The sequence below is a fragment of the Etheostoma cragini genome, chromosome 4 (genome assembly GCF_013103735.1).
Source record: "Etheostoma cragini isolate CJK2018 chromosome 4, CSU_Ecrag_1.0, whole genome shotgun sequence".
NCBI lineage: Eukaryota > Metazoa > Chordata > Actinopteri > Perciformes > Percidae > Etheostoma > Etheostoma cragini.
Genome location: NC_048410.1, coordinates 15,222,968 through 15,236,833, shown reverse-complemented (window position 1 = coordinate 15,236,833; position 13,866 = coordinate 15,222,968). Strand labels below are relative to the sequence as shown.

At 37.5% G+C, this 13,866-nt stretch overlaps 2 protein-coding genes and 1 long non-coding RNA gene across 3 annotated transcripts in view; 2 read left to right on the top strand and 1 right to left on the bottom strand.

Moving 5' to 3' along the window:
• Nucleotides 1-3,857, bottom strand: part of LOC117943424 (myosin heavy chain, fast skeletal muscle-like) — an 11,293-nt gene extending 7,436 nt beyond the window's left edge. Inside the window, exons 1-14 of the mRNA XM_034869538.1 lie at nt 3,841-3,857; nt 3,527-3,582; nt 3,157-3,372; nt 2,521-2,664; nt 2,276-2,432; nt 2,145-2,172; nt 1,940-2,051; nt 1,768-1,860; nt 1,599-1,662; nt 1,385-1,483; nt 1,034-1,137; nt 595-733; nt 339-457; nt 9-71 (exon numbers count right to left, since the gene is read on the bottom strand). Of these exons, the coding sequence (XP_034725429.1) occupies nt 9-71; nt 339-457; nt 595-733; nt 1,034-1,137; nt 1,385-1,483; nt 1,599-1,662; nt 1,768-1,860; nt 1,940-2,051; nt 2,145-2,172; nt 2,276-2,432; nt 2,521-2,664; nt 3,157-3,360 (1,326 nt within the window). The 5' untranslated portion in view covers nt 3,361-3,372; nt 3,527-3,582; nt 3,841-3,857. The remainder of the gene's footprint in view (nt 1-8; nt 72-338; nt 458-594; nt 734-1,033; nt 1,138-1,384; nt 1,484-1,598; nt 1,663-1,767; nt 1,861-1,939; nt 2,052-2,144; nt 2,173-2,275; nt 2,433-2,520; nt 2,665-3,156; nt 3,373-3,526; nt 3,583-3,840) is intronic.
• A 7,092-nt stretch (nt 3,858-10,949) lies between these two features.
• LOC117943529 lies at nt 10,950-12,256 on the top strand. Its single transcript, XR_004656372.1, has 5 exons — nt 10,950-11,019; nt 11,398-11,485; nt 11,702-11,819; nt 11,901-12,024; nt 12,125-12,256. It is a non-coding gene; the product is annotated as an uncharacterized LOC117943529 (long non-coding RNA).
• A 96-nt stretch (nt 12,257-12,352) lies between these two features.
• LOC117943423 (myosin-6-like) lies at nt 12,353-13,650 on the top strand. The gene is given in 4 exon segments (XM_034869536.1): nt 12,353-12,605; nt 12,704-12,946; nt 13,024-13,200; nt 13,579-13,650. Coding segments are annotated over 4 exon segments (708 nt in total). The 5' UTR covers nt 12,353-12,389.
• The last annotated feature ends 216 nt before the right edge of the window (nt 13,651-13,866 follow it).

Sequence of the window (13,866 nt, the reverse complement as noted above, 5' to 3'; positions counted from 1 at the left end):
ATTCTGACGACCATCCACAAGAACATTTTCTCATAGACAGACTTGCAGAGAGCCGAGACGGAATTGTTGACCTGATTTTAAAAATGAATAATACAATATTATCAAGGATGTAGTAAATATTAACATAATTGATTCAACTTCAAATATATGCTATGTAAAGAGAGTGGAATAATGGAGTCCTGAGCAGAGAATGAAGTCACACTGCCTTTTCATAAAAATACTATCAATGTTAAAGTGTCTTTTAATTGGGAAAAGGAAGAAGTATTTTGTAAGTTTAAATTTTGTGTGTGTGTGTGTGTACACGCACATGAGTTCTTGCGTGCATTGACATCCCATACCTGAGGAACAGTTTGACCTTTGGTCACATACTCATTTCCAACCTTCACTCTGGGGTAGCATAGTGCTTTTAGCAAATCAGCTGAGTTCAGACCCATGAGGTAGGCAATTTTATCTGCCACTAAAAGAAGAAAACAAAGAGTCATCTATTAAACCTAATCTAGAATTACTTAAAACATTTACTTCTAAATCAAGTTTAATTTTATGTAGCAAAAACTTTACTAGTAGATTAAAGATCATGATGTTTGGGTTTCATACCCTCATTGCCATCGGGCTCAGCCTGCTCTTCGCGCTGCTTCTGCTTGAACTTCATGTTTCCATGATGCATCACAGCTCCAGTCAGCTTGTAGATGCTCGCCTTCTCTTCTGCAGTAAAGCCCAGGATGTCAATGGCAGTCTGTGAATTAAAGAGTCAGTTTGAAACACAAATTTAGATTACTCTTCGAATAATTAATCTAAAGGGGGGGGGATGTTAGAAAAACTTCTTCATATAATGCAATCCAGTACAATGCTACCATACATTACTGTTTCAAAAATTACAGTAGTGTAGAGTCCAAATGATAAAGATAGGATCTATTGCAGAGTCACAATATATTGTAAACTTAGTGTAAATAATAGAAATAGTAATCATAAAAGTGTACATAAGACTGATTTGTAATAGATGTCAACGCAATAACCAAAGTGAAGTTGTCCTTACATCAGTGGCGACGAATTCTTCAACGTCATCAATACTTTTGACTGTGATTTCACCCTGACTGATCATGTGATAGTCATATGGATTTTTGGTGATCAGGAGGGCCTCTAAAGAAATGGAAAAATACATATTTAAAAATAACAGAACATATATGCTATACGTGTGATTAGCTATTGTTGTTAACTTCCAATCCAAATTTATTTACTTATAGAGCACATTTAAAAACAACAAGTGTTCAATCAGAAAAACTAAAATGTTGGAACAATGTTGGAACCAGCCTGATAGGTAGAGGCAATTAATTCCAGAGTTTAGGGGCTTAAGAATAACTGCTAATATTATTCACTAATCTCCTACCTATCAGCTCAGGTTTGTGGCCTGTCATGAGCTGATAGAAGATGTGGTAGCTCCTCTCAGCAGACAGTTGAAATGTCACTCGAGACTTCTCCAGCAGATCTATATGGTTTTATGTTGTGGAAAAATAGAGGGAAAACGCCAGTGAAGCATAGCTGAAGGAGTTGGTCATGCAGTACAACAGATAATTCTGGATGAGTTCCATAAAAAATCTTACATGTTTCAATATCAGCTGAAGCCAGCTTTCCAGTTGTCCCAAAGTGAATTCGGATGAACTTTCCCTTTACACGAACAGATTAACACTTAAATTAATGTCACAGTAAATAATTGTTGTAGCAAAATAACACACAATTTCAAGTCAAAAAGAAATCCCAAAAATAACTTACAAAACGGGAAGAATTGTCATTCCTCACAGTCTTGGCATTACCATAAGCCTCCAACAGTGGGTTTGCTGCAATAATTTGATCTTCTAGTGACCCCTAGAAAAACCATGTCAATAAGACAATACTCAAAATACTTTTTATTTTATATAAATTAATATTTTTCAACATCTCTTACCTGTATCTTGCCAGAAGTCTGATCAGATTTCTTTCCTCCAGCCACTGCGATTGTCGCAAAGTACTGGATGACACGTTTAGTGTTGACAGTCTTTCCTGCACCGGATTCTCCACTGGGTGTGTTCATAAATATATTTTGAAATGATTTTACTACTTTTGCTAATACTTACAGTATTGTGTGCATAATATAGAAAATGGTCACTTACGTAATCAGGATTGACTGGTTTTCTCTATCTGCAAGACATCAAAATGGTGGAAAACAGTTGAGGAGTTGACTTCTCCTAAAGTGCAGTTGCTGTATTTCTGGACACACTGCTGCTTATAAACTGACTGATACCTTGGAGCATGAACTGATAGGCGTTATCAGAGATGGAGAAGATGTGGGGTGGAGCCTCAATCCTCTTTTTGCCTCTGTATCCTGAGACAACCACTGCGTCGTACACTGGGAGCCACTTGTAGGGGTTCACAGTGACGCAGAACAGCCCTGAGTAGGTCTGTAACAGTGTGTGATATGAAAGAACGAGTTTTCAACAAATACATGTATATGCAATTAAAGTTATCTCTCTCCTCCACAAAACTCACATAGATCATCCAGGCTGCATAGCGCTCTTTGAGGTTATACAGCACAGAAGGCTCACTGAGGTGGGTCATCATGGCCATGTCCTCAATCTTATCGTACTTTGGAGGGTTCATGGGATGGATGTCATCTTCTTTCACAGTGAGAGTCTGTTAGAGAAGAGGCACAAAAATATGTTTAGTTACTGTCAAGCAGTCACATGTTGTTGTTGTTATACATCTGTCTGCACACAAATTTTTGATGGTATATTATGTTTTAAATCTTTAGTGCGTCATGTTTTTTAATTAATGAACAGCCGTTACGTTGAAATTATTGCCAAATAAGTTGATAAAAAGCTAATTAAGTTCAGCTTCTCTGTTTTTTTTTCTCATTATGGCTATGTTTATGTCAGCCAGATACTTTCACACGCAGAAATTTGAGCAAAGATGCTCCGTTTCCTCCTTGGTTACAAGCAACTGCGTGAAGGAGGGATGGGTTGGGTGCGTGTTCACGGAGGGCTTGCATCATGTAAACTACGCACTATGCCCTAATATAATTTTTTAGTTTCATTTAAACATTTTAAATCATCAAATAATCAACATGTATCACAGCAGTCAAGATTTTACATGAAAATGTTAAGCACTGTAAAACCTTTGACTCACCTTTTTACACAGGGTCTCCACTGTGGCTTTGCCGCCCTCTCTTTTAATAAGTTTCCCCTTCAGGTACATCTCTGTGGGCTCGGCCACAAAGTATGCAGTTTTAGCATCAAAAGGAGTGTTTTGAGCTTCGATTCTCTCTCGTTCTGGCTTCCGGAGGTAAATGGCCGCCGGGCCAAAACACTGCATTTCAGGATCAATACTCATGATGCCCCTTTACTGCAAAAAAAGGAAACAAGACAAAAGTTATTAATTGTAAATGCCAGAAAAGTAAATGGATGAGTGCCCATGTGATGAATTTTACAATGTGCAATAGTAATTGTTGAAACCATATCTCATCTTGAGTTATTCTCCAGGACAGATAAGAATTTACCTTTGATGACACCAGGAGAGCAGGGGGTTTGTTCTGGATGACTTCAGTGCACACTTCTGGAAAAAAAGAGCAAAGAGTTAAGGTCCAGAAAGGCTACTTAGAGAGTTAACGCTATCATAATGTATTTAAAAACATAGCGAGTAAAATAAAATGCAAATATATTGATAATACTTTACAAACTGTTTGTTGTCTTTTACATGTTTATCTTCTATATTTTAAACACACTATTGACTTAATGCAAATGATGCATGCCAGTAATATAAATATACTATTTAGTTTGATTCTAAACATGTCTGAGCCACAACGAAACTCACCTTTGCTGGGTGCCCGTCCTTGGTGGAGGTTTGCTGTGCCTTTTATACTGTGTGGTGGGAGCCTCTCACACGTGCATTGCTGTATTTGGTCATGTCGCCTGGCATAATGCATGTGCACTGGTTCTTACCTCTAGCTGTCATATTACACAGTTTATGGAATGTCTTCCACCCTGTGTCATTGGCAGTCTTGGGAATTGAGGTGTTAGCCACATTCCTGTAATTATTGGTAAGCAACTAGGCTGTTGTGTTGCCTTTAGTAATACGTGTTGTCAAAGGAGCCACAATTTTGAGATGTGTTTACACATTCATTTATTTTTTGGTTTAAGTTAAATACATGCTAGTATAGCATGTACTGTGAATGCAAATAAGGTACATATATGAAGTTAATTCAGTTTTTGAACATAGTTTGTTCATTGAAGACAGCCCAAAGGCTGATACATCTTTTCTACTCCCTCTGGCAACAGTTGCCCTGTGCCCCATGCTTTGGGAAAGCTTTAAAAAGTCACTGATATACTGTTTCAGAGTCCTTACAAGTCAGAAATTATTAAAAAAGGAAATGAGTGCCAATGAGCTCTCAAGAAAAGCAAAGGATTGCCTAGGGATTGTTTCTCACAACAGTGCCAACAGCTGCTCATTCTTGCTCTTAAGGGATAAACAAGGGGAGACTGAGACAGTCCCTAAATGTAGAGCAGCTGAGATATAGATTCCAGGTCTACTTACTTTACGTTATACAAATCACCTCAAGTTCAGAATGTTTAGGGAGTTACATTTTAAGTTTTTTTGTGTAATAAAAGTCTGCAGTATGTGCTGAGAAAGTGGCACCCAAAAGTGTGGGTTGAAAGCACTGTTTACATTGGAAAGAGTATCTACTTACGGCTGTGATTAAGAAGAAGAAATTCTGAAGTGGTTACCCACAAGTTATCATGAGCCTTTAATGAACATGTGTTACATGATACCTGCTCTGAAACCTTCTGTCTTATTAGGGCAAAATTCAAATATAGCACCAGGCTTGAGTTGATGCTCGAGCCAAATGCTCAAGAGGATTATTGTGTTGTTATGGTCTTTGATCTCTGACTGTCACTTTCTTTGTCAAGCAGCAACAACTGGACCCAAGATAACAAACCAAGGTGAATATTAAGTAACATTCAAGTCTAAAAGCAGACCACAAAGACCATGGATATCTATTTACAGTAACAGCAGCATCCATGTTTAACATTGTAACATTAACAAGTACAAACATTTTTTATTCATTTTTGAATTGTATTTATAGTTCTACATTGTGATATTGTTGTTTTAGAAATAAATTGATTCAAACGTTCAGTATCTATTTGTTTGGTTTTCATAAACGAGGATGCGTGTGTCACACTCACTAACTGTGCAGCTGTAGCCTCAAGGTCCTCGCTCATCTCCAAAATATTTTTTTCTTTTTAAGAACTTCTGTCTTAAAACTGCTTTGGTGTCATTCATGCTTTAGGACGTATGTTGTAACATTGTCTTGAAATCTTTCAATGAAGTTCACATTTAGCTGTACCCAATTTAGCTCTCCAACCAATAATGACGGTAATGGTTTGGGGTTTGTTGGTTTAAATTAGGTCTCAGTGATTTAATTTGACCCTGCTGACTTGTCCATCTCACAGTAGAGCCCCTGGGATGAGGGTGGGAGAATGAGAAGGTGAGAAGTGGTAGGTGACTGTGGACTCCAACACTCTATTAGTCATAAATGATATTTTGAAAGCTTCTGACTTCATGTACGTATAGATGACATTTGGCATCATCATGGCACTAAGCAAAATGGGTATAAGATTCTTCAATATGCTGTGTGATCGGCCTTTCTGTGGCACAGTGAAACTCAATAGCTGATTCAAACCCTTTGCAGACTGACCACATTGAGAGTGGTTGCTGGGGGGGGGCAGTCAGTTTCTTGGTGGTGTTAATGGCTGTTCCAAGGATGTGTGTGTATTAATGTTTCACTGGCATCATATAAACACAGGAGGGAGCCTCAAGTTGCAAAGGTGTAAACATGCTGCCTATGTTACCAGCTTCTCTATCATTAACCTCTGGTCCCTTAACATTATAGCACATCACCAACTCACAAGTGCATTGAGAGGTAAGTTAAGTATTATAAATTATTGATACAAAATTGTAAATACCCATGTAGAAATATTAATTCAATTATGTTTCATCTTTCCTTTGTTCCTATACAGAGTCAAAAGGCATGTTTAAATCAGAAACCACAACACATTGGGAAGAAGGCATAAATCACCCTGAGCAGTTCGTCATAACCCTCTAAAATATGGCATGACATATTCACAGTTTGTGTCTTTAAGGTTAAACTTCTCAGTGGCTGCCCGCTCTTCCTAAAACGATGCTTTAAAATGCGGAGAGACAGATTCTCACTACGTTGTGCTCTGCATAATGTAACAATAACTAATAAACTTAAACTAACAAATGGTATGTTCTTCCTTAGCTACAGTACACTGGAAGTGCAAGAAATAATTTACATTTAGCATATTATTAAGTAGTTGCACATTTTTGTATTCCCATCCTGTACATATTCAAATATTTATTTTATTTTATTAATATTATTATTTCATGTATATTGTATGTATGTATATTTTTCCTAGTATTTCATTTATATTTAGATGCTGTGCTTTGTGACTGATTTGGCTGCTGTAACACCGTAATTTCAAATTTTTCTTGGGATCAATAAACATCTATCTATCTATCTATCTATCTAAAGACCTGAAGGTATAACTATTTACAAAGGTTTTTCCGTAATTTATTTGAAGAACATGCACTTACAATTTTTTCCAGGACAAAGAAGAAAATACTCAATGATAAAGGCCAATTATACCAACAATTCTCAATAAATCATCTTATTGAACTTTTATTTGTATTGGTGTGCACGCTCATGAAAGTAACACGTTATTTGGCAGGCTGTGTGATAAAAATGTTATCTTTGGAAAACAGTATAACGGGAAGGCTCAGTGAAGAGAAGAACTGGTTACTCGTCTGTATCCCAATGTAGAGACCCACTTTACTGTAGGGGACAGAAATGACCTGAATTACAAACACGTCAATATATGAATAATTAATTAATCTATTACTAAATACAAGATGAAGCAATATGCAAAACAGAGAAATCCACAACTGCTGTACACACATAGTTATGAAAAATTTAAGAAAAAACATTAAACATGAACATTGTACAGTATTTTAGACTAACAAATCAGAGAGAGCACATTTATGATATGCCCAGTTTATTATTGGCGCATGGAACATTTAATTAATAGTATTTTGAATTTAATTATTGAAATCTTACTATTTACTTAAATTAATTTAAAAAAAATACTGTGTGTTACTATATACTCAAATTGGTAACTGAAAGTTCCTTATGGACAGACACACAAGAGTATATTCAAGAAAAGTCAATCCCTGACACCCTCATGCACTCACCTATCAGTTTGTTGACATCTAAAACGAGCTTGAAATGTGCATGGGTTACCTGGCATTTCTGATACTCATGTCATCAAACTAAACAAAAAAACTTTAGTGATGAGCTAAAATGCAAATACAGACGATGTGGCTATGATATGCATGTGAAGAGTGAGAGTTGTTGTATACAAAACATGTTCAAAATGTCTCAAATGAAACAGACATGAGGATAATACAACCATAGCATCGTGCATCAATTAACAAAAAAACATTAGTTATACATATACAGGTAACCTCTTCAATATTAGAAGTAATACACATCTAAATGCAGACATTACCATTATAAGCACATTCACTTTCACAGGTGCTAACAACAAAAAATTGCGAATACCTACTTTTAAATTCATTTTAAGTCTTTAAGTTGCTTAAACTTGCTGTTTTTAGTATTCTAAATGCAATTTAGAATGTTTCCATTTCTCTGTCAAAAACATCAAAGAAAAGCATCACTCTCAATCTCTCTTTTCTTCACTCCCTTTCTGCATATGAATTTCTCTCTCACGCAAGAGTAAATGGTAACACACACACACACGCACGCACACACACACACACACATTGTCATTGTGCTGCATAACACCTGCAAAGAGATATCTTATATGTCGCAACTATGGGAATATAAGCTGCTTCGGAATTCAATTCAATTCAATTCAATTTTATTTATAGTATCAATTCATAACAAACTTTATCTTGAGACACTTTACAGACAGAGCAGGTCTAGACCAAACCCCAGAATTTACAAGGACCCAACAGTTCTAGTAGTCTCCTCCAGACCAAGCAACAGTGCGACAGTGGCGAGAAAAAACTGCCTTTTAGGCTGAAACCTCGGACAGACCCAGGCTCTTGGTAGGCGGTGACGACCGGTTGGGGTTAAAATGAAGAGTGGCAACAACAGTCACAAAAAATAATAGTTTGTAGTAATTCTTTGTAGTAGTTCATGGCATAGCAGGGCACTGTGCAGCGATACAAGGCACAGCATGACGTAGCAGGGCAACGCAGAGCGTAGCAGGATGTAACATGGCATCGCAGGACGTGTAGCGGGACCATGGCGACAGCTGCAACCATGATTTTGGAGCCTCCCTGATCCAAGGAAACATGCTGGGCGAAAAAGAACATAAGGACTCCGGGAATTACTCCCCAGAGCCAGGTTAGTAACAAGCATTTCTGAGACATGGATGCACACAAATGGAAAGGTAGAAATATAGAGGAGAGAGGAAATTGGTGTGTCAAAGAAAGTCCCCCAGCAGTGTAAAACTATTACAGCATGACTAAGAGAGACAGGGTAAAGAGAGGAGCCTGGTCAGGCTAGAACTCTCCCCAACCGGAACCCATCCCTCTGTCTAGAGGAGATGGGAAGAGAGAGAGAGAGATATCCATCCCTCTGTCTAGAGGAGGTGGATGAATTAAAAAAGGTCTTGGCCCCAATGAAGACTAGACAGTGTGGGAAAGTTGTATATATAGGAACTCCCTGATGGATGTGCCTTGAAATCATTTAACCTCCATCCATCCATCTTCATCCGCTTATCCGGTATCAGGTCGTGGGGGGAGCAGCTCCAGCAGGGGACCCCGAACTTCCCTTTCCTGAGCCACATTAACCAGCTCTGACTGGGGGCGTTTATTTAACCTATTTGGCCTATTTTTTATTTCTATAGTCTTAGTTTTGTGGACATTAAACATATTTGCAGATTCTAAGAGTAATAAATGTATCCATAAACTATAATACATTTAGAAAATGTAATATCTTTCACCTGTACGGCCTGTTTTAAAATAGCTTATTTTTCTAAACTATATTAACTATAAGTACCATAAACAACTCAGTTATGCTTTGCTCATTTGGGTAGCACATTTTTTTGAAATACTCACAGCTCAAGCATTTCTAGCATCAGAGGCCCCTGCTGGACTCAACAAAACTCATCCAACTACCGAGGAACAGAAACAACACCAGACTTCTATAGATCTCCAAATACCACATCCAGAACTACAACTAAATTGAACTTAACGACCTAGTAACAATACTGATAGTCTGAAGCAGGAATAAGGAGCCCCCAGCCTGGAATTTTTCTGAGGTGCTTTGTAACCGGATGCTGAAATACATCTGACATGTAATTAACAGAGGCATTCAATGAATTTGTCAACAATTGCAATGGTAAGAGCATGGACATTTGCGAGCTTGAGTCTATATTTGCTTTAAGTCCTAATAAGACTGTAAAGAAAGACCAGACATATTGAATGTCATCTTTTATTAACTTAATTGCACAGCGTCCATTATCGTGTCATCTTTCTTTGGAGAGAAAGCAAAAATGGACCATAATGAGATCTTAACTCAGACTCAACTTAAAACTTGAATCTATGCTCAAGAGATTTAAAACAATGCCACTCCTAAAGGTTAGTTTGATGGTAAAACAAGATTGTGTGCATGTAGATGGAGAATGTAATTCTGTTATTAGACTGAGTGGTCCACACGTTCACACTGGTTTTAAGTAATGGCTTGATTCCTAATTTTAAGTTATACACAACAATGCAGTAAACATGCATCATTCCTCATAGTTAAACCTCTAAGTGCAACATAATGAGGTGTTAAAATGCATAGTCATGGCCAGATGGTTGATAATTGGACAGTTTTGATCTATTTGTTTTTATGTTAATGTTTTTTTATCATCCAGGATAAGGTGACATGAGTAGTGATGATGGTTTGGAAAAAGCCATCTGGCCTCATTGTCAAGACTATTTCAGTGACCTTAACAGGAAGGCTGCTCCTGCCTGAAGTCCAGAGATTTCAGTATAAAAGAAGCACTCCCAGGTTTGTCACAAGTTTCAAACCGACAGGCTGCCAACGAAGCTGAGTCTTCCATAACACTTTTTGCTGTGATCAGTGCTTTTAATTAATTAGTAGTTCAAGAGTGGTTCTTTTACCTTCCTGTAACGTTCCTAAATTTCTGCTTTAGTGAGACTTGCATGTTTCTTTGTTTTTGTATCCACATAACAACTGCATCACTTGGCAACAAAAAAGGTAAATGACCAGTGACCTGACGGAAAAAGGATACTAAATCAAATTAAAAATGTATTAGTTAGCCATGTACTTTTTATTATTTATATGTCAAATCTTAAAAAATCTTTCTATTAATCCAAATTGTAGTATTTTATTTATACTTTAATTATTTTTCCAGAGGTGCCATGAGTAAGGACGCGGAAATGAAATGTTTTGGCCCAGCAGCCATATACCTCCAGAAATATGAAAAGGAGAGAATAGAGGCTCAAAACACTCCCTTTGATGCCAAATCAGCATATAACATGACAGAGCCCACTGAGATCTATTTGAAGGGAAAACTATTGAAAGAGGAGGGTGGCAAAGCCTTTAAAAAACAGCCTTTAAGGTACTACACTACACGTAATATGGAAGGAAATGAGCCAGACATCACCAGTACATTTTATACTTTAGTTTTTACAGAAAAAGGAATTAGGAACCTCAGGGGGTTTATACAAAGTCACCCCCAAATAATTTGAGATAAAAATATAAAAAGAATATTCGGCAACATCAATACCATCATACTTGAAAATCATTTATATGCCAAATGAAGATGCAAAATGATAATAAAACTGTTGATGTGTTTTATAGGTGGTAAAGGTGGAAAGAAGGGTGGTGGCAAGAAGAAGGGTGGCTCCTTCTAGACAGTGTCAGCTCTTTTCAGGGTAATGTTAATTTTCACAGATACATTTTTGGTCACTTTGAAAAGAGATCCTAACACTGTGTTTACACAAGAAGCAGATATCTAGTTTACCAGTGACTCGGTAAGATCATAAATTTCTTCTTGTAGAAGGCCAGGTTTGTTACCTGTATGCACATCACTGCAGAACAATGTAGTGTATTTATTTAGACATTTGACATGGCGGTCTGGTCTCCTTATGCAGGAAGCTACTCCCTTTTTCAAATTCCAATACCGGAAACTTCAACCCTAAATGTTATTTCTGTGCTTTTGTCTAATAATTATGAAATGTGTACTATAATATAGTTTTATTATGTCAGTGTCAAGAAATTTGAGAAAATGTAAATGTTTTGTCCATCAACAGGAAAACTTGGGCAAGCTGATGACCAACTTAAGGAGCACTCATCCACACTTTGTGCGCTGTTTGATTCCAAATGAATCAAAAACACCAGGTATGTCCCAAAAAAGTAATGACAAACAGAAGTCTCAAATTCCTCACAACAATTCAGAGGGTCCTATGAACTCACAGCCTCCTCTAGTGTATGGTTAGCCTGTCTGTCCCATAGTTGCTGTTGCAAAAGTCAGCTAATGACACATCTCTACAGTACCACTAATATGTGCAAGGGCTTCATCTGCTCTAACATTGGGTGAGCCTGTTACTGTTTAAGGTCTCATGCAGAACTTCCTGGTCATCCACCAGCTGAGGTGTAATGGTGTGCTGGAAGATATCAGGATCTGCAGGTAAAGTTTTCCCAGCAGAATCCTCTACGGTGACTTCAAGCAAAGGTACACTATAATTCTGTACCTCTTAGTCCACATTTGTTGATTCTGTATCGTTGACGTTCTGATCTGAGTAAATCCTTTCAGATATAAAGTATTGAATGCTAGTGTCATCCCTGAGGGACAGTTCATTGACAACAAGAAGGCCTCAGAGAAACTACTTGGATCCATAAGTGTCGACAAATCCCAGTACAGATTTGGGCTTACCAAGGTAAATAGACAGACTCAATTACAATCATGAAATAATGAAATCACTGTGTAGTTAGAAAATATTTTTTTTGTTAAATACATTTTATTTCATATATTGTCAGGTATTCTTCAAGGCTGGACTACTGGGTATGCTTGAGGAGATGAGAGATGAGAAATTGGTTGAATTGGTCACAATGACTCAGTCCGTTTGCAGAGGTTTCCTGATGAGACGAGAATTTGTCAAAATGATGCGGAGAAGGTGGGCTTAGTATGTTCTAAGCTACAGTACATATGCTGTTGCACCTACACCAAAAAAAACAATGTTTTTCTCTGTCTTGTATTACCAGGGAAGCCAAATACTCCATCCAGTATGACATCCGCTCATTCATGAATGTCAAAACCTGGCCATGGATGAAGCTGTACTTCAAGATTTAGCCTCTGCTGAAGAGTGCAGAGACTGAAAAAGAGATGGCCCAAATGAAAGAGGACTTTGGAAAGATGAAAGAAGATCTGACAAAGGCTCTGGCTAAGAAGAAAGAACTGGAGGAGAAGATGGTTTCTCTGCTGCAGGAGAAGAATGACTTGATGCTACAAATTCAGTCTGTACGTTAAATAGAACAAGACCGTTTTTTACCTTATTTTATTTATTTTCTTTACAAATAACTCAATATCATTTTAATTGTATGCCACTGCAAATCTAGAAGGGTGAAAACCTCAGCGATGCGGAGGAAAGGTGTGAGGGGCTCATTAAAGCAAAAATCCAGCTTGAGGCCAAACTCAAAGAGACGTCTGAGAGACTGGAGGATGAGGAGGAAATGAATGCAGAGCTGACTGCAAAGAAGAGGAAGCTGGAGGACGAGTGCTCCGAGTTGAAAAAAGACATTGATGACTTGGAGCTCACCCTGGCCAAAGTGGAAAAGGAGAAACATGCCACTGAGAACAAGGTTTGTATCTTCCCTTATGCGTTGAAGTCTGCTCTTTGCAGAACACTAAACTTATTTTCACAATTTTTGGAATACAGGTTAAAAACCTGGTTGAGGAAATTTCATCTCAAGATGAGACCATTGCTAAGTTGTCCAAAGAGAAGAAAGCCCTCCAAGAGGCCCATCAGCAGACCCTTGATGATCTGCAGGCAGAGGAAGACAAAGTCAACACTCTGACCAAGGCTAAAGTCAAGCTGGAACAGCAAGTGGACGATGTATGTATATAATAGGGTTGCAGCAATATAAAGTTTTCACGGCATACTGTTGCATGAAAATGGTTCAGATGGTTGTCGACCATGTACATTTGCTTACTCTACTGAATTTAATTTCTTTTCCGATTTTTTAAACATATTAAAAAAGAATGGTTTGTTCAACCAAAGAAAGCTTGGGAGGTTATTGAAATGAATATTAATAATAGCAATAATAATAGTGTATTCTACATACTGTAATACTGTGATACAGTAAATTCTGAAGCAGTAATTGTACTGTAAAAATCTATCTTGCATTGCAACCTAAGTATATTATAATAAACTGATTTCAATCCTCTTCAAAGTAAAAAACAAAAAAATAACTCTTTATCTCGGTTCAAACAGCTTGAAGGTTCTTTGGAGCGAGAAAAGAAGCTTCGTATGTGTTTGGGCTTTGTGGAGAAATTGTGTCTGTAAATGTATGTAATTTTATTGTTAATCAAAAGTACCAACAGTCATCTTTCCTATGGAAGTGATAGATGGATGGAGGGAAAATGTGCCATGCTCTTGAGGATCAATTAAGTGATTTAAAGACCAAGAATGAAGAGCATATGTGTCGGTTAAATGAAATTAGTGTTCAAAGATCAAGCCTAATGACTGAAAATGGTAAGTACAACATATGGGAAGAGAATA